This window comes from Chrysemys picta, chromosome 22 (genome assembly GCF_011386835.1).
Source record: "Chrysemys picta bellii isolate R12L10 chromosome 22, ASM1138683v2, whole genome shotgun sequence".
Taxonomy (NCBI): Eukaryota; Metazoa; Chordata; order Testudines; family Emydidae; genus Chrysemys; species Chrysemys picta.
Window position 1 is genome coordinate 10,304,477 of NC_088812.1, and position 20,631 is coordinate 10,325,107.

The following is a 20,631-nucleotide window of genomic DNA, read 5'->3' on the forward strand; positions in this document are numbered from 1 at the left end:
GCAGTCAACCTTAGGGTAAAACGGGCACAGAGAGCACAGCTGCTGCTGGCATCCCAAAACTGCCCAAGCCCATATGCCACTAGCTCGTTGACTTCAGAAGGCACTGTTGCAGCCATCACGGAGTGCCATGAGAGGAAGAAATAAAGCTATCATCCCTAAATCTTTTTAGGAGAGGATTGCAGAGTACCATCATGAGGCCTCTCAGGAGGATACAAAAGATATGTCCTTATGGACATAAACTGCTCCTGCATGGGCTCCTATGCTGCGCCTAACTCTGCCAGGGAACGAAAAGCAAATAACTCTACCTCTGTTGCTGTACCACTACCTCCTCTTGAACGAGTAAAACAATGGAAAGTCAATACCTTTCTCCTGCTATCTCAGGGTTGGTCCAGGCATCATCTTTACATTTACATATTGTAAGGAAAAATGTATGCACACGCTTACCTGAAGTTCCTTACCCTGGATTGGGCTCATTCATGCTCAGCTGGTGACACTGGCTAAACTGAGGTAGAGTCTCAAACTGGTCCTGGTTTGTGACCTAGCTGGACCCCTCTCCTCCCAGTACTTCTCCTCCTTGCTGTTTAAGGCAGGGTTCTCTGCCTTGGGCTTCTCAGAGGTATCCAGGTGGCTGGTGGGGTCTCTGCCAAGTATGTCATGCAGCTTGATGTAAAGGCAACTGGTCTGGCCTTGTGGTACGCCCTCCACGATACCTTCAGTTTCACCCGGCACCGCTGCTGATCCCTGTTGTACTCCTTCATCTGCATCACCTGTGCAATCATTTCGTGGCTGGTCCACAGCTGTGCCTGTACAGCCTCTTTTCCCCTCAGGCCCAGTAGATCCAATACCTCCTGTCTCTCCAAGCAGGAAAGTATCTAGTATACAGAGCTGGCATGGTTGGTTGGGCAGTTGCACACAACAAAGGAGAGCTTCTAGATGTGCTTACTGAGGTGGGCTATCAGCAGGAATCCTAGTTTTCTGTGATAACTCAAAATTATCCAATGATAAAAACATAAAAATCCAGGGCTTTGGAGCGGAGCCCAGAGCAGCTCCGGAGCAGTGGAGCTGCAGGTTTTTGCCTGGAGCTGGAGCGGAGCCGGAGCACAGCTCCAAAGCCCTGTAGTTTTTCTGTAATTAAAATGAAATGCTGAACTTCAGTTTCCCTAGCCATAATATATATAGGTATCAGTTGAACACAATGTTTTATTGATATATTTACAATTTTTGGGCTGACAGACCAAACCCCGCCTATTCTGCTGATTGGATAATCAAAAATTCCGTTACTCTGGCCCCAATCCCAATTAGATTGGATAATCGGAGTTCCATAGTATATGTTTTTAGAAATGTGAAAACTAAAGATTCTCCGTAAAAATGCAAATTCCACGTTTTTCGGTGGCAAACGGATTTCTAGGATCTCTGGCATTTAAAAAATATGTGGAGATTTTAACGGGTAAGGGAGTATCTTCTGATCTTGATGCTTGGGCAGTGAAGTTCACAAATGTCCTCAAGAGCAATCACTGTTGGTCATTGTGTGACAACTGCTGGAGGATCGAAAACCTACTTATGAGAGGAGACTCAAAGAGCTTGCCTTGTTTAGCCTAAGCAAAAGAAGGCTGAGGGGAGATATGATTGCTTTCTATAAATACGTCAGAGGGATAAATACCAGAGGGGAGAGGAGTTATTTTAGCACCAATGTGGACACACAAACGAATGGATGTAAACTGGCCATCAGCAAGTTTAAGCTTGAAATTAGGCAAAGGTTTCTAACCCTAACCATATAGGAGTGAAATTCTGGAAAAGCCTTCCAAGGGAAGCAGTGGGGGCAAAATCCTAACTGACTTCAAGACTGAGCTTGATAAGTTTATGGAGGGGATGGGATGATGGGACTGCCTCCAATGGCATGTGGCCCATCTGCGACTGCCAGAAGCAAAAAATCCCCAGCGGCTGGAGACCGGACATTAGATGAGGAGGGGTCTGAGCTTCTACAGAGAATTCTTTCCCAGGTATCTGCCTGGCTGTTCATGCTCATATTTGGCGTCAGGAAGGAATTTTTCCATAGGCAGAGACCCTGGGAGTTTTCGCCTTCCTCTGCTGCACGGGTCACTTACGGGTTTAAACTAGTGTAAATGGCGAATTCTCTGTAACTTGAAGTCTTAAAACCATGATTTGAGAACTTCAGTAACTCAGCCAGAGTTATGGGGTTTATTTCAGGAGTGGATGGGTAAGGTACTGTGGCCTGCAATGTGCAGGAGGTCAGACTAGATGATCATGATCATTCTCTCTGACCTTAAAGTCTATGACATATGTCATGCAGCATCTACACTCACTGTCAACCTCAGTAGATCGACCATGGCTCAGTGCAATTTAGGGAGGTGGTTTTACTGCATCACCGCAATGGGGCACTTACATTAGCCAAATACCATTTTATGCACAAATAGAGCAACCCAAGTTTATTTACATCAGCCTAACTTTATAGTGTTGACCCGGCCTAAGTTACTGTAAAGTGATTGATGGTGGCTGAGGTAAGAACTCTTTGTGATAGATGGGAGTTCTGAGTATAGCTTTCATTTGAAAGCTCCCCACGGTGTGGTTAGAGCAGTGGTGCCTAACCTTGTAACACAGGAGGGCCACATAAACCTACACACAACCTTGTGTGGGCCAAACAGATTAAACATCCTTGTTTAAACGAAAATGATGTAAATATGACGACAAAACTCTAATGAATCAGCTGTTAGTATATTGTGTTGAAGCAGGCCACGGGCCTTATGAAATCTAGTGGGCTGTGCATGGCCCGTGGGTCATAGGTTGAGCATCCCTGGGTTAGAGTAATCAGTAAAGTTCAGTGATTAGAAGCAAGAGGCATGAAAAAGCTTATCAAAGCTTTGCATTTATCCTATAATAGTACCTGTAAATATGCACTTTATGTATCAGCATTGTTGGATTTTTCCAGGTTCTAAACTGATATTTCTCTCTCTGATTTCCACAGGATTATTATAAGATTATTAAAACTCCTATGGACATGGGAACAATAAGGAAACGTTTGGAGAATAACTACTACTGGAATGCTCAAGAATGTATCCAGGACTTTAATACAATGTTTACAAATTGTTACATCTACAATAAGGTATACGACTTTATGAATTTGGGCCTGCCAAACGAATGTACTGTAATCATTGCACCACTTCAGAACTGCATGTGATTGGTTCAGATATTAGTTATTATAACAATCCTTAAATGTAACTGAATCCAGATTAACAGTTAGTTTCTTGAGAACTGTGGATACTAATAATTCGATAGCCTTTTAGGCCCCTCTTGCCTTTATGCAATGAAAAGACAAGACAGACCTATCTTCCTGATATTCTCTCAGATGAGTTAATAGTGGATATTGGCATTTAAATATCTATGGTTAAGAGGCCGGAGACTGCTGGAGGGTGAGGCTACATGCTTGGTGGTAGGAAGGAAGTGAGAAGTGGAATGCTACAATGGATCCTTTGGGCCCAGTTGTGTTCTTACTGTAGCGCTATGCGATTCCCCCTTGCACAGTGTGCACTGTTCTGCATACCATTTTACAGGGGGGCTATCAAGGAATTGAAAAAGATACAGAGAGCAGAAAAGATCTCTAGGGTGGCAGGGAGTGGGGTGTTTATAATGGAGGATAGGTTGGGAAAAGAATTGATTTATGCTTCTAAAACTGAAATAGGGGACATGGCTGAGTTGTGAAACTATGTGGTAGAGAGAAGATGGAGGCCACCAAACTGTTGGAGAAGGTAATAGTCTTCAGAACAAGGAGCTGTGAACGGGATCTGGGACTAAGTGTTAAGAGACACTTCCTTAGAGTGAGTTATTAACTTGTAGGTTCCATAGGCAGCGAAGAAGCTGTGTGACCCCTAGAGGATTTTGTTCATTTGTTCAAAGATCTAGTGTGATCCTCCCACTACACTATACTTCTCTTCCTCCTCTTGCCCTTAGTACACTCTCCTCCTCCTCCTCCCCCATCATTGGCACCAAGACTTCCTGCCTCCTCTCCTCTTCCTGCCCAAGTGCCCCATCCGCTCTTGTCTTCTAACCTCCCTTACATCTGCTCTCACCCTTTTCTCACTCTTATCATCCTCTCTTTCATCACATTCCTTTTCCCTTACAATGCAAGCATGTTTAGGCCTCCCTATCTTCCCCCTCAGACCATGGTCCAATCTCTCTTCTCACCTTCATCTCCAAACTCATTAAACATTCTATCTGCAACTGCTGTTTGGAGTTTTTCTTCCAGTTCTGTTGTTGACCCTCCAAACTGGCTTCTGCCCTCTGCACTTCACTGAAATGCACAGTAAAGTCTCTAATGACCTTTCCATGGCCAAAACTCAGTTTCTGTACTTTCTTTATCCTCCTTGCCCTCTCGGCAGCTTTAGACACCATCAACCACGCCTTACCTCTTGAAATTTTCCCCTTTGTTGGCTTTTCATGATTCTGTCTTCTCATGGTTCTTTTTTCCTCAGACTGCTCGTTCATATTTTCTTCTGCTGTTGTTCCTCAAGGCTTCCTCTTAGGGCTTTCTCTTTTTCTCCCTCAACACTCTAAGCATTCTATCTGCAAGCATGGTTTTAGTTATGATCTTTATGCTCATGACTCACAAACTTACCTCTCCACTGATATATTATCTCTTTTTATCCAGTCTAGTATCTCAACCTGTTTTTCTGACATCTCTTCATGGAAGTCCAATCATCATCTTAACCTTAACATGGCCAAAACTCAGTTCTTGATCTTGCCTTTCAAGCCCTCCACATTCCCCCTTCCTCCCAGGCACTCAGGCCCATAACCTGGGTGTAAGCTTTTGACTCTGCCCTGTCACTGGACCCACACATTCAGTCATGGGTGGTGGGTGGAGGCCCCCCTCCCCCCCCCCAAAGCCTTGGGTGGTGGGTGGAGACCCTCTTCTCTCCCCCGCCCCACAAAGCCTTGGGTTGGCCGAAGCTGTGCCGTGCTTCCCCGTCCCCAGACCCAACCCGCCCAGGGGAAAAGCGTCTGATATGCCCCATGCAAGTTCCAGAGCAGCTGAGAAGGTGGTATGTGCCTCCTCAGGCGCCTTGGAACCTGCATGGGGCATAATAAAGCAAAAACTTCGCTGCCAAACCCTGCAACCGGGAGTCCGGCAGCCCGGGCTGGCATGCAGAGCTTCCCTGGCCTATTATACCCTCCACCCATGAATTCAGTTCTTTTTTTATATATTGCTGTTTTCTTGCACATCTTTAAAATATGACCTCTGTCCATACAGCCAAAACTTTCACCCAAGCCCTCATCATTCATGTCTCGACAACTGCATCCTCCCCTCTTCTGCCCTTAACTGCTGCTGCCTGCTTCCATGAGGAGCTGCTGCTAAAATGATCATCTTGGCTTGTTGCTCTGACCATATCCGCTCTTGTTGATTCCTCACATTGACACCACCTTCACCTGTGCATCACATACAGGTTTCTTGTCTTCATCTTTAAGGATGTTCCTAACTTAGCCCCATCCATACCAAACTCATCTAGTAATATTATCAGCATATTCATAGAATATCAGGGTTGGAAGGGACCTCAGGAGGTCATCTAGTCCAACCCCCTGCTCAAAGCAGGACCAATCCCCAACTAAATCATCCCAGCCAGGGCTTTGTCAAGCCTGAACTTAAAAACATCTAAGGAAGGAGATTCCATCACCTCCCTAGTAACCCATTCCAGTGCTTCACCGCCCTCCTAGTGAAAAAGTTTTCCTAATATCCCCTCTGCAACTTGAGACCATTACTCCTTGTTCTGTCATCTGGTACCAATGAGAACAGTCTAGTCCATCCTCTTTGGAACCCCCTTTCAGGTAGTTGAAAGCATCTATCAAATCCCCCCTCATTCTTCTCTTCTGCAGACTAAACAATCCCAGTTCCCTCAGCCTCTCCTCATAAGTCATATGCTTCAGCCCCCTAATCATTTTTGTTGCCCTCCGCTGGACTCTTTCCAATTTTTTTTGGCAACAAGAGCACACTGTTGACTCATATCCAGGTTTTCGTTTACTGTAACCCCTAGATCCTTTTCTGCAGAACTGCTGCCTAGCCACTCTGTCCCTAGTCTGGAGCAGTACATGGGATTCTTCCGTCCTAAGTGCAGGACTCTACACTTGTCCTTGTTGAACCTCATCAAATTTCTTTTGGCCCAGTCCTCTGATTTGTCTAGCTCCCTCTGTATCCTGTCCCTACCTTCCATCATATCTACCAGTCCTCCCAGTTTAGTGTCATCTCCAGACTTATTGAGGGTGCAATCCATGCCATCCTCCAGATCATTAATGAAGATATTGAACAAAATCGGCCCCAGGACTGACCCTTGGGGCACTCCACTTGATACTGGCTGCCAGCTAGACCTGGAGCTATTGATCACTACCCGTTGAGCCAGACGATCTAGCCAGCTTTCTATCCACCTTATAGTCCATTCATCCAGCCCATACTTCTTTAATTTGCTGGCAAGAATACTGTGGGAGACAGTGTCAAAAACTTTGCTAAAGTCAAGGAATAACCCGTCCACTGCTTTCCCCTCATCCACAGAGCCAGTTATCTCATCATAGAAGGCAATTAGGTTAGTCAGGCACGACTTCCCCTCATGAATCCATGCTGACTGTTCCTGATCACTTTCCTCTCCTCTAAGTGTTTCATAATTGATTCCTTGAGGACCTGCTCCATGATTTTTCCATGGACTGAGGTGAGGCTGACTAGCCTGTAGTTCCCCGGATCCTCCTCCTCCCCTTTTTTAAAGATGGGCACTACATTAGCCTTTTTCCAGTCATCCGGGACTTCCCCTGATCACCATGAGTTTTCAAAGTTAATGGCCAATGGCTCTGCAATCACATCCACCAACTCCTTTAGCACCCTCGGATGCAGCGCATCCGGCCCCATGGATTTGTGCTCATCCAGCTTTTCTAAATAGTCCTGAACCACTTCTTTCTCCACAGAGGGCTGGTCACCTTCTCCCCATACTGTGCTGCCCAGTCCAGCAGTCTGGGAGCTGACCTTGTTTGTGAAGACCGAGGCCAAAAAAGCATTAAATACATTAGCTTTTTCCACATCTTCTGTCACTAGATTGCCTCCCACATTCAGTAAGGGGCCCACACCTTCCTTGACCACCACCTTGTTGCTAACATACTTGTAGAAACCCTTCTTGTTATTCTTAACATCTCTTGCTAGCTGCAACTACAGGTGTGATTTGGCCTTCCTGATTTCACTCCTGCATGCCTGAGCAATATTTTTATACTTCTCCCTGGTCATTTGTCCAATCTTCACTTCTTGTAAGCTTCTTTTTTGCGTTTAAGGTCAGCAAGGATTTCACTGTTAAGCCAAGCTGGTCGCCTGCCATATTTACTGTTCTTTCTACACATTGGGATGGTTTTTTCCTGCAACCTCAATAAGGATTCTTTTATAATACAGCCAGCTCTCCTGTACTCCTTTCCTCCTCATGTTGTTCTCCCAGGGGATCCTGCCTATCAGTTCCCTGAGGGAGTCAAAGTCTGCTTTTCTGAAGTCCAGGGTCCGTATTCTGCTGTTCTCCTTTCTTCCTTGTGTCAGGATCCTGAACTCGACCATCTCATGGTCACTGCCTCCCAGGTTCCCATCCACTTTGCTTCCCCTACAAATTCTTCCCTGTTTGTGAGCAGCAGGTCAAGAAGAGCTCTGTCCCTAGTTGGTTCCTCCAATACTTGCACCAGGAAATTGCTTCCTGGATTGTCTGTGCACTGGTGTATTGCTCTCCCAGCAGATATCGGGGTGATTGAAGTCCCCCATGAGAACCAGGGCCTGTGATCTAGTAACTTCTGTTAGTTGCCGGAGGAAAGCCTCGTCCACCTCATCCCCCTGGTCTGGTGGTCTATAGCAGATTACCTTCACGACATCACCCTTGTTGCTCACACTTCTAAACTTAATCCAGAGACTCTCCGGTTTTTCTGCAGTTTCATACCGGAGCTCTGAGCAGTCATACTGCTCTCTTACATACAATGCAACTCCCCCACCTTTTCTGCCCTGCCTGTCCTTCCTGAACAGTTTATATCCATCCATGACAGTACTCCAGTCATGTGAGTTATCCCACCAAGTCTCTGTTATTCCAATGACATCATAGTTCCTTGACTGTGCCAGGACTTCCAGTTCTCCCTGCTTGTTTCCCAGGTTTCTTGCATTTGTGTATAGGCACTTATGATAAATCGCTGATCGTCCTGCTTTCTCAGTTTGAGGCAGGAGTCCTCCCCTCTTGCACTCTCCTGCTCGTGCTTCCTCCCGGTATCCTATTTCCCCACTTACCTCAGGGCTTTGGTCTCCTTCCCCCAGTGAACCTAGTTTAAAGCCCTCCTCACTAGGTTAGCCAGCCTGCTTGCGAAGATGCTGTTCCCTCTCTTCATTAGGTGGAGCCCGTGTCTGCCTAGCAATCCTTTTTCTTGGAACACCATCCCATAGTCAAAGAATCTAAAGCCTTCTCTCTGGCTACGCAGGTGATGTCATTCATTGACTTCTACGATTCAACAATCTCTATATTGGCCTTTTCCTTCCACAGGGAGGATGGACGAGAACACCACTTGCATTTCAAATTCCTTTATGCTTCTTCCCAGAGCCATGTAGTCTGCAGTGATCTGCTCAAGGTCATTCTTGGTAGTATCATTGGTGCCCACGTGGAGAAGCAGGAAGGGGTAGTGATCCGAGGGCTTGATGAGTCTCGGTAGTCTCTCCATCACATCGTGAATCCTAGCTCCTGGGAAGCAGCACACTTCTTGGTTTTCCCAGTCGGGGCGGCAGATAGATGACTCCGTCCCCGTTAGGAGGAAGTCCCTAACCACCACCACCCGCCTCCTTCTCTTGGGAGTGGTGGTTGTGGAACCTCCATCCGTAGGACAGTGCATCTCATGCCTTCTAATCTGTCCAGTCACCTTCTGCTCCCTTCCCTTGGATGGATCATCTAGTCCACTCTCTGCATTAGTACCTGTGGAGAGAACATGAAAACGATTGCTCACCTGTATCTGCATTGCTGGTACATGGATGCTCCTCTTTCTTCTTCTGGAGGTCACATGCTGCCAATTTTCTTCACCGTCCTTCTGTCTCCACTGTGCAGCCTGCTCTGATTCTTCCGAATGTTGTGCCCGCAGAAGCATGTCCTGACCTCTGTCCAGGAAATCTTTGTTTTCTCTTGTGCAGTGCAGTGTTGATACTTGTTTCTCCAGTCATTGAACCTTCTCTTTCAGTATGGAGACCAGCTTGCACTTTGTACAGCCAAAGTCGCTTCTGTCCTGTGGAAGAAAGATAAACATGGCACATCCTGTGCAGGTCACAACAGCTGATCACTCACCATCCATATTACCTTCCTTCTAAGAGCTTCCTTAGCTGTTGCAGTAACTACTCAGAGAAGCCTGCAAGATGAAAGCCTCAGTGGGCTCTCCCCAGGTGAACTGCCAGTCAAACTTCCTCTGTTAGCCTCTCCGTTGTTCACCACTCAGCTGGTTCGCAACTGGCTTCCTTTTTTATAATGACCCTTTCCTTCTCACTGCCAGAATTCCCAGCCTTTGCTGCCCACCAGTCAGCTCCTTCCTTAAACATCTTTATGCTTTCTCCCATAATTCCCCTTATGAGTGGGTAAAATTCCCTGATAAAATCCAAAGAGCCATTGCCATATTGTCCTTCAGATCCCTCCTTAACACACACCTGCCATGATGCCTACAAAATGCAGCCTGCTGATCATACCACTAGCAGGTGACAAACTGGGAATATTCCACTTCCTTTCTTTTCCCACTCCCTACTTCTGTTTCCAGTTGAAAAACCAAATTACAGTGCAGCAACAAAGCTGTTCTTCACTATACTCATTTGTCTGTACGTTGTATTCACATCTCTCTACCCATCATCTGTTTGTGCTGTCTTTAGAATGTAAGCCCTTCAGTGCAAGGATAATGTATCTCTTTTCTGTTTGTTCAGCATCCAGTGTTGTAGGGCCATAGGCCTTTGGATACTATCATAATATAAATACCACTACTACTACACCTAATGTAAACATTTAAAAAAGAAACATTAGAGGAACCACTTGGTTGGGATCCAGAAGTATTAGCAGAGGTCCCCAAAGTGTGGGCAAGCTCCCCTAAGGGGTGTGGATGACTGTCTGGGGGGGCGGGGCAGGAAGGGAGTGCAATCCAGCCCCTAACTGTCCCCAGCTCTGCTCTGCCCCCTAGCTACATCCCCAGTTCCCCGCCCCACGTGTGTGCCTGGCCCCATCTCCAACCTTGGCCGGTGGCCCCAGCTCCATTCCCAGGCTGAGGCTGGGGGCAAGGCCTGGAGTGGAGCCACACCCGACCGTGGGCCTGGATGCCGGCCCCCATCCTAGCCCAGCTGCGGCTCTGCTCCTGCCCCACCCTGAGTCCCCCTTATCACTGTCCGTGTCTCCCCTATGCCGCATCCCCACTCCCAGCCCCGGTTCAGGGAGGTACTGGGGGGTGGGAGGAAGACACGGGGTAAGGGGGATGTGATCCTCAAAGTTTGGGGATCGCTGTATTAGAGTGCAGGATAGGATAGGTGGGTGAAAGATGTATGATGTCTGTACGGAAATGGTTTTGTTGCATTTTCAATCTTGGTTATGACTAAACTCAATATTAAAGGGCGAAAAAGACAGAGCGAAATCCTAAATGTGGCATTAATTTTCTAGGTTACAATCTCATGCAAACCTTGCTTCGAAAGTGTGTGCCAGGCCTAATTTATTTTATCTATCGTTAATCCAGCCAGGGGATGACATAGTCTTAATGGCAGAAGCTCTAGAAAAGCTTTTTCTGCAGAAAATCTCTGAAATGACTGAGGAAGAAACTGAAATTGTAATAGTCCAGGCAAAAGGAAGAGGACGTGGGAGGAAGGAAGCAGGTAAAGTACTTTACTGACCACTCTTGAGTTCAGTCCTTGTTCTTGTTCAGGGGTACCCTTTAGTGCCCACTGGTTGCAGGGTCCATGCAATTTGTATAAAATAGAAAAAAATTAACAGCCACCCTCATGTAATCGTCAAACTACAAGTCACAACATACAGTGCTTAATCTTAATTTCAGCTGCTTATCTACATTGGATATCTGAGCTGTTGACAGCAAATAGATATGGGCCACATTTTAGAACTCCCTTGACCATGTTTGCCTTTGGGCACCCTGCTTATGCAGTAGAACCATACTAATATATACACATTATAATTAGCACAAGTAAATGGTTCTCTCCTTACTTTTCAGTGAAGTTTAAAAGATGAGAACTATAGGAGTGAAATCTTATTACTGTCACTTCATTATATTTACTAAATATACTATCAGTACATTGTGAAGGCCCATAAAAGTAAATTACAGTAGTCAAACAAGCAGAGTATGTTGTATTATACCATTTCCCTGAGCTTTACTGTGTTTTCATGTAACAGCTAATTTGGTTAATTAAGTCATCATGGCAAATAGGTTCTACTGTAATTAGGAAAGGATTAGTAACTGAAGGGAAACTGATTCTCAAAAGTCTAACGTTACTTGTATGTTTGTTTTGGTGACACCTACATAACCCTTTAAGAATATTAAGGTTTAGATGTAACCATGCTCCTAATGCAAAAGCATCTGAAAACAGGAGCAACAAGCAGAATAATGCACTGAAGTCGTTTTTGCACCTAAAAGCTGTCACCAATATGGATGCCTCTTAATTTTGATAGATCTATCTACTGGGTGGGTTTTCCAAGGTTATGTATATACAACATATTTTTATTGCATTTTGTAATAATCTGCCATCATTTGAAAAAGTGTGCTTGCTACCTTTGAGATGAAATGCTCTTCACTGAAGATAAATTCAGCTTTGTGTAGACAGCTTACACAAGGCATGTGCCCCACTGAATTATCACTCATGCTCTATTTTGAGGGCTAAACTAATGTATTGGCTTTGTGTGGATCTTTGCATGGTGGGGTTTTCAGCCTGAATGCTACTCTGAAACCTGGCTTTATATTTTGTTTATTTAAAGGTGTACTACATCACATTGAAGGATATTTAAAATTACAATCAGTAAAACTATGCATGTAAACTTATGTTCGATATTTGTATTGTGTGCTTACATCTCAAGCCTACACATTTTTAATAATTTAGGTTTTTGGAGCTTGGTTCATAGATTCGTAGTCTTAAGGCTGGAAGGGACCATTGTGATCTAGGACTGACCTCCTGTATATTGCAGGACATAGGACATCCCTACATTAATTCAGATTTGAATAAGACCAATCCAGCCTTGATTTAAAAATTTCCAGAGAGACTCAACAACAGCCCTTGGTAAGATGTTCCAATGGTAGATCTAAGTATGTTGATTTCAGCTACGTTATTCACTTAGATCGATTTCCCCCCACACCCAGTGTAGACCAGGGCTGAGTTAAATAAATTGAGCTCCTTGAGCCTTTACCTATTTAACCTCTCCAAATTTTTCAACGTCCTGGAATTGTGGACACCAGAACTGGATATAGTATTCCAATAGCAGTTGCAACAGTGCCAAATTCTGAGGTAATATAATATCATAGTTTTAAATTTAAAAAATCAAGTTAGTTTGACAAGATCTTTTTTATATGAATCATGTCTAATTGGCATTACCCTCCTTTAATTCTTTATTAATCAAGTCCCGTAGCAGCTGCTCCATTATTTTGCCCAGGCTCAGTGTCAGTCTGAGAGGCCTATAGTTACTTGAGTCATCCTGTGTATCCTTTCTAGATACTGGCACAACCTTAGCTTGGTTTATTTCCTCTGTAACTTATACACTATTCCAAAACTTATTGAAAATCATGTTGAGTGCAGCAAGCTCCTCAGCTTGCTCTTTTAAAACTCTTGGAGGCAAGTTACCCAGAGCTGCTGATTTTAAAAACTTCTGACTTCAGTAGCTGCTGTTTAATGTGCTTCTTAGTTACTGTTGGAATGGAAAGTGTATCATCATCATCTTACGTTGTGAATTCATCTGGCTCTTTCCCAAAAGCAGAACAGAAATCAATGACACGGTATTCTTGCCAGTAAGTTAAAGTAGTATGGCTGGGATGAATGGACTATAAGGTGGATAGAAAGCTGGCTGGATCGTCGGGCTCAACATGTAGTGATCAATGGCTCCATGTCTAGTTGGCAGCCGGTATCAATCGGAGTGCCCCGAGGGTCGGTCTTGGGGCTGGTTTTGTTCAGTATCTTCATTAATGATCTAGAGGATGGTATGGACTGCACCCTCAGCAAGTTTGCAGATGACACTAAACTGGGAGGAGTGGTAGATACATTGGAGGGTAGGGATAGGATACAGAGGGGCCTAGACAAATTTAGAGGATTGGGCCAAAAGAAATTTGATGAGGTTCAACAAGGACAAGTGCAGAGTCCTGCACTTAGGATGGAAGAATCCCATGCACAGCTACAGACTAGGGACTGAATGGCTAAGTAGCAGTTCTGCAGAAAAGGACCTAGGGGTTACACTGGCTGAGAAGCTGGATATGAGTCAACAGTGTCTCTTTATTGCCAAGAAGGCTAATGGCATTTTGGGCTGTATAAGTAGGGGCATTGCCAGCAGATCGAGGGACGTGATCACTCCCCTCTATTTGACACTGGTGAGGCCTCATCTGGAATACTGTGTCCAATTTTGGGCCCCACACTACAAGAAGGCTGTGGGAAAAATTGGAAAGAGTCCAGCGGAGGGCAACAAAAATGATTAGGAGGCTGGAGCACATGACTTATGAGAAGTGGCTGAGGGAACTGGGATTGTTTAGTCTCCAGAAGAGAAGAATGAGGGGGGATTTGATAGCAGCCTTCAACTACCTGAAAGGGGGTTCCAAAGAGGATGGATCTAGAGACTGTTCTCAGTGGTACCAGATGACAGAACAAGGAGTAATGGTCTCAAATTACAGTGGGGGAAGGGTTAGGTTGGATCTTAGGAAAACCTTTTTCACTAGTAGGGTGGTGAAGCACTGGGAATGGGTTACCTAGGGAGATGTTGGAATCTCCTTCCTTAGAGGCTTTTAAAGTCAGGCTTGACCAAGCCCTGGCTGGGATGATTTAGTTGGGGATTGGTCCTGCTTTGAGCAGGGGTTGGACTACATGACCTCCTGAGGTCCCTTCCAACCCTGATATTCTATGAATCTATGATTCTGCCATATTATTATTGACAACTCTACCATTTCCATCAAGTAATGGACTAATTGCATTGTTATGATTCCTTTTGTTCTTAATATAATATAAAAACTTATTATTCTTAACTCTGCTGACCATAGATTTCTCTGTATACTTTTGCTTCCCTTATCAATTTTCTACCTTCTAATTTATATATATTGCAATCAACTTCCCCTCTTTTCATTTGTTTTCATGGAGAGATCGGTGTGTGTGTGTGTGTATATATATGTGTGTGTGTATATATATGTGTGTGTGTATATATATATGTGTGTATATATATATATGTGTGTATATATATATATGTGTATGTATATATATATAGTGTGTGTGTGTGTGAGAGAATTATTTTTATAGTTGCTTTCACTTAGCTTGGCAGGTCTTTTATTCAGTGTTCTCAATTGTTAACCATCTTTCTCAGTTGTGACTTTTTGAGCATTTAGTTAAAAGTTCTTACACAGTTCCCAATTATCATTCACATTTGTGTGTGTAAATTCTTTCTTCCAGCTGATTTGACTGAGTTATCTTCATCTTTGTGAAATTAGCCTTTTAAAACATTACTTATCTATATTACTGGCTTGGACATTATTAACAAATGCAATCAAATCATAATCACTTGCATCTCTGAATATTTTAGTTCTGTGACTAATTCTTCATTTGTTAAAGTGAGGTCTACTGTACATTTTTCCCCATATTGGATGCATCATTTTTTGAGTTAGGAAATTGTCATTTATAGTTTTAAAAATTCTGAGGATGTTTTAATACTGGCAGCATGAGACCCTCGAGCATGTGTCATTCAAATTGAAGTCCTCCCCAAGTTATAGGTAGGTCTTTTAAGGATACAGCCATCCTGTTCTCCATTGTGATTTGGTGGTCTGTAACAGCCACCAGCTAATACCCCATCTTGTGCCGTAATCTGTTAGAGAACATTGATCCATAAGCTTTCAAGATCACTTGCTTTTGACTTCTCAGTAACTGGGAAGCAGGCAGTGCTGGTTTTGACAGAATGCCAGTCTCCACCCCCTTTTGTCCACTTAGGGCAGGTCTTCACTACCTGCCGGATCGGGTAGTGAAGACGCGATAAAATTGATCCCCGATCACGCTCCCCATCGACTCCAGAACTCCAGCTGGTAGTTGTGCTTTTGAAGAGGTTTTGAAAAGATATTAAATCATCCCCTGTGGTTTGGGGGAAGGGGAGGAGGAGGAGAGAAGAATGAGATGTGAGTGGGCAGCAAAGTGTCACCTTCAGTTGTGTCCTCGGGCTCCTGGGTCTCTTCCTCTTGTGTCTCTGAGGGTGCTGGGACAGTTGGCAGAGAGGACGGGATAGGGGGCCTGAGGTTTTGGGCCCTATACATTACCCGTGGATCCCAGTATGGTCAGTTTGGTGGGAATGGTATAGGGACAGTGCCCATGGTTGACCATACCAGCCCTGCATGTCTGTAGATGTTTAGTGATGAAGTGTATATTACTGCCTCATCCTCTTCTTCCTCATCACTGGAGATAGGAGGGGCTGATCCACGGGGAGCGGTTAACAGGCTTGGTCCTGGTCTAGATGGGGTAATGTCTGTACCGAGTAGAGGAGATTCAAGTGTTGAGGCCACTTTCAGGTCCACATGCCCAATTGCTGCGGAACTGTGACACTCGGTGCCAGGGACATGCCCTGACCAGGAATAAGAGTTGAAGCTGTCGGTGCTGATGGCAGAGCTGTGCTTCATAGGTACAGCAGGTGGCGCCATTGTACTGCTCAGTGCAGAGGTTTTCTTCTGTTGCGTAGGTGCCAAGCTGGGAGGCTTGACTTTACTGTGTGAACCTCTATTAGAGCTTGCCCACATAGGGTCTTTAGCTCCTCAGAAAGTCTCAGTATCGGACGTTCCCGGTGCCTCACTGTCCGGCACTCTTGGTGCCATCAGTACCGGGGCAGATTTTTCATTTGGAGATCACTTTCTTTTAGGCAATTCTCGGTGTAGGGATGAGTGTGGCTTTTTGGTATCCTTTCTAGAAGCAGGCTCCTTAACAGCCGCTGTTGAAGCGGATCCCGTCAGATGCTGCCGCCCGTTGGCCAGGAAGCGTCCTGGACTCGGGGTTAGAGGCCAGTCTGAGGGATTTCTTCATCATAAGGAGCTTCAATTGGAGATCCCTGGCCTTCCTTGTCCAGGCTGTCAGTTTTCTGCAGTGCAGACACTTTTGGGTAATGTGTGTCTTGCCAAAGCAGGGGGGACATTGTGCGTAGCCGTTAGAGACCAGTATGGAAAGTCTGCAAATCAGGCAGTGTTTAAAGCCAGGTGCGCTGGGCATGCTTGAGAGAACAAGTCCTTGGAAAGAAAAACAGGGTTTATCCCTGTTTCTCCATTTCCCCCTCCCCCCCCCCCCTTTTTTTATTTTTAAGGCAATAGCTGAGTACCTGACAAGGGAGGCAGGGATAAAAGAGGAAAGGTGAAAAATATAATTTTTTTAAAATGAAAAAGTGAAATATTAAATATGAAGGGCAAGGGGATGGGGCAGCTAACTACAACTAAGCTAACACTATCAGGAACAACTATGAACTATTAAGCTTATTTGAGGTAAGAGAGGGTGCTGCTGGTCACTCCGACTCAAGCCAAAAGTGGTAGCGAAGGAACTCGGGGGTTGGCTGCACACCACCATGTAACCGCTTGGCAGGGCGCGAGATGGCTACACCGTGTGCATGGCCCAACCAGGCACTGCTACCACAAATCTCTGATTAAAAGCACATGGCATCAAGACACCTAAAGCAGAACACCCACAGGGACACTTCTAGAAGAAGAATATATGCTTTCAAGACTTCTGCTGGCTACATTTGGGATTCTGGTAATATAAGACTCAATCTACACTCTGAAGAACTTCATGCTGTGGAACACACACACACTTTCCCCCTCCCCCCCTCTCTCTCCCTCTTTTACAGTCTGCCTCTCTCCCTACCTGAATTCTACAGGTTGGTCTCTAAAGTGTCCTGTTACAGCTTTATTTTTTAATCTCAACCAAAAACGTTAATTTATAAAACAAAGTCCATTCTTCATAATCACAAACTTAGAACAGTGAGAATTGTGCTGTGGCTTATCCCAGACACCAGCAGCTAACTGAACATATCCAGATTGCAGGAAGGATTCATGCAGTACAAGATGCAGGTCAAAGAGATGCTCAGTTAGGTGCCAAAGAACCTGTACCATCAGAACACGGGGAGAGGTTTTTATTCCCATTACGTTCTAACTCTGAAAAAGACTGGCAGGTGGAAACCCATTCTGGATTTACAAAAACCTCAACAAATTTATGAGAACACAACATTTCAAAGTGGTGACTCTAATGTCAGAATTATTGTGGTTAGAGAAAGGACACTGGCTTTTGGCCCCTGACCTCCAGAACGCTTATTTTCATATTACCATTCACCCGACATTCAGAAGATTCCTGAGATTCAGCCTAGGGAAACAGCATTTTCAATATAGATTCGGCCTTTCCACTGCTTTTCCTAGCTTTTTAGTCTGAGGGCTTTGCGTTTCAGTGCTGAGGCTGCTGTAAATTGGTTTGCCAACCTCCGCATCCAATAAGAAGAATGGTTGCGTTAGTGGTGGTTGTACTTGAGACCTCATACTGGGAAATGGCAGCCAAAATATAGATACGGTAGAACTTCAGAGTTATGAACACCTCGGGAATGGAGGTGATTCGGAACTCTGAACAAAGCATTATGGTGGTTCTTTCAAACATTTACAACTGAGCATTGAGTTAATACAGTTTTGAAACTTTATTATGCAGAAGAAAAATGCTGTTTTTAACCATCTTAATTTAAATGAAAGAAGCAGAGAAAGTTTCCTTACCTTTGTCAAAACTTTTTTTTAACTTTTTTTTGGTAGTTTGTTTAACACAGTGCTTTACTGTATTTGCCTTTCTTTTTTTGGTCTCTGCTACTGCCTGATTGCGTGCTTCCAGTTCCAAATGGGGTGTATGGGTGACTGGTGTGTTCATAACTCTGAGGTTCTACTGTATTTGCTGGCCTACACTGTGATCTCTTAATTTCAGGTTGTTAGCCTAGTTAGAATTTCTGCAAGCTAAAAATCAGACATTTTTTTGCTCATGATTAGTTTTTGTTAGTGATTGGGCGAATGGATGTTCCAAATAGTATGCAAGTTAAAATGTCAGGAAGTCCCTTTCTAGAATGATAGGTGCTCCTTTTCCTGGAATTTGCATATATAAAAATAGAACTGTTGCTAACGGACACAGTGAAATATATCTGATGTCTGCTAGGAGGGTACTCTTGTAATGCCTGCTGGCCTGCAATGGGTGGGTGTCTTTCTCGGAAGTACTGCCTCCTAGCATGAGATTATTGTGCTGGCAAACGTCACCCTGCAAACACTATCAAAAGGAGACAGTGCTTCTGGTTAACACCAAGTATGGTACCAAGTATCAGAGGGGTAACCATGTTAGTGTGTATCCACAAAAACAACAAGGAGTCCAGTGACACCTTAAAGACTAACAGATTTATTTGGGCATAAGCTTTCCTGGGTAAGAAGTGCAAAAAGAAGTGGGTTTTTTACCCACGAAAGCTTATGCCCAGATAAATCTTTTAGTCTTTAAGGTGCCACCAAGTATGGTGGAATTCCTCAATTACTTAGGGGCATGACTTTCAAAATGCCTTTCCCATCCTTTAATGTGGAAACCCTGTGTTCACAGGTATCTGGCTTTTGCACAGGTATCTGAGATTCTTGTTGCATTTCATGTTAAAAGTTGCCTCATGGGAGTTCCTGCTAGCTGGCAGATTGATGATCATTCTCTGAGACTGTTGCAGATGTGTTGACGTGACTGCTTATTGCCACTGAATAGCAACAGCTGTTGTTCATTGATGGGTATTGACTGCTTCTGAAGGAAGTTCTGCCCGCGTGGTACCACAAGCCTCGTAACTGTGAACTGTAGCCATGTGAATGGCAAGAAAAACATAAGCAGGCAGGGGAAGGAGAATAGACTCTCACCCGGCTCTGATAGGGACCCCTTTGAGGGCAGTGTGTCTTTGGACCTGATTCTACTTAAAATGGATCATGAAAAATTTGATTAGTATCTGTCCTGAATTTGATTACTCGGGGAAGGATGCGCTAAAGTATTGTTACCCAAGCACCACTATTTAAAAAATAATACTGACCATTATGAAATGTGCATTTGTTGCCTGATCAAAATGAGTACGTTTGAAGCATTAAGTGTGGCCCTTCTTTATTCCTTCATTTTTTGACAGTTACACCCAAACCAGGAGCATCTACGGTACAAAACGTAACTCAAGCATCATCCCCAGCTCAGACGCAGGCCCCACAACAGAATCTTCAGTCTGTGCAAACAACTCATTCCTTTCCTTCTGTGACCCCTGACCTTATTGTCCAGCCGCCAGTAATGACCGTGGTGCCTCCTCAACCACCTGCACCTCCTCCCCCTCCTCCCCCACCTTCTGTTCCCTCAACCCCCGCTCCCCAGCCCATTCAGGCACACCCACCTGTTATCCCAACAGCTGCACAGCCTGTGAAGGTGAGTAAACAAGGACTCTGTGGAGTTAGTGAGTCAGGATTCTTTGTGTTCAATTTTCTCTCTAGAAGAGAGAAGATTTTATTGGATGACTATTTTAAAACATTCATTGTGAAGTCCCTTTTATCTTAGGGTTTAAAATTGCTTTACAGATTTTTACTGATTGGAGGGATGGGACTGAGACACACAGAAGTGAAGGGTGGGATTTTAAAGAGCACTTAGGAGAGTTAGGCTCCTAACTCCTCATTTGTCTTTGAAAATCTCACCTGAGTTACTTGTCCAAGGTCATACAGCAGGTCAAGGGCAGAATCATAGATTGATGATTAGGGTCCAGGAGTTCTGATTCCCAGTCCTCTTCTCTAACCACTAAGACCCTGCCTCACTTGTCCTTATCCATTAAAAGTAGAATCTGTTTTCCATAGATTGTTGACTGTAGCAAAGTCATTGAGTAGAACAGTATTTGCCCATCACAATTTCCACTAAACATTTAGCCAGCAGCCTTGTGTACTGGGGTTAATAGTGTGTTTTTTTAGGCTTTTCAAGGAAAAGAAAGCCATCTGGCTTGAAAAGCTGTGTCACTGTGGTTAAGCTATCCAAAAGTGACTAGTAATTTTGGGTGCCTCAATTTTTGAATGTGCAACATAACGTTCTTTAAATTTACTATTCAAAAAGAGCTGAGTTCCCACCCAATAAAATTGGGCTCCTTTATTGTGTCTCAAGTTGAGTACCTGAATCACTAGTTGCTTTTGAAAATTTTGGCATACATCTTCAGCAGATCAGACCCTGCTAACTAATATTTCTTATTTTGAGCAATGCCTTTTATATCATTGCATCAGTAAGATTGCCACTTCTTTTCTCCTGAGACATGGCACTTTTGTAAATGGCACCTGACAGCCACAGAAGTTCTTGACAGAGTTAGGTACCCAAGTTATATGACCCTTCAGTGGGAGTTAGTCACCTGATTGCCTTAGGTACTTCTG

At 44.4% G+C, this 20,631-nt stretch overlaps 1 protein-coding gene across 31 annotated transcripts in view; it reads left to right on the plus strand.

Moving 5' to 3' along the window:
* Positions 1–20,631, plus strand: part of BRD4 (bromodomain containing 4) — a 209,512-nt gene that overhangs the window by 112,469 nt on the left and 76,412 nt on the right. For all 31 annotated transcript variants that reach the window (XR_010594492.1, XR_010594493.1, XM_065576384.1 and 28 more), the window contains 3 exons: positions 2,984–3,121; positions 10,744–10,879; positions 19,371–19,654. Coding sequence is in view for 29 of the 31 variants with exons in the window: in XM_065576384.1 (XP_065432456.1) it covers positions 2,984–3,121; positions 10,744–10,879; positions 19,371–19,654 (558 nt within the window). In the remaining 2 variants the exon portion in view is untranslated. The remainder of the gene's footprint in view (positions 1–2,983; positions 3,122–10,743; positions 10,880–19,370; positions 19,655–20,631) is intronic.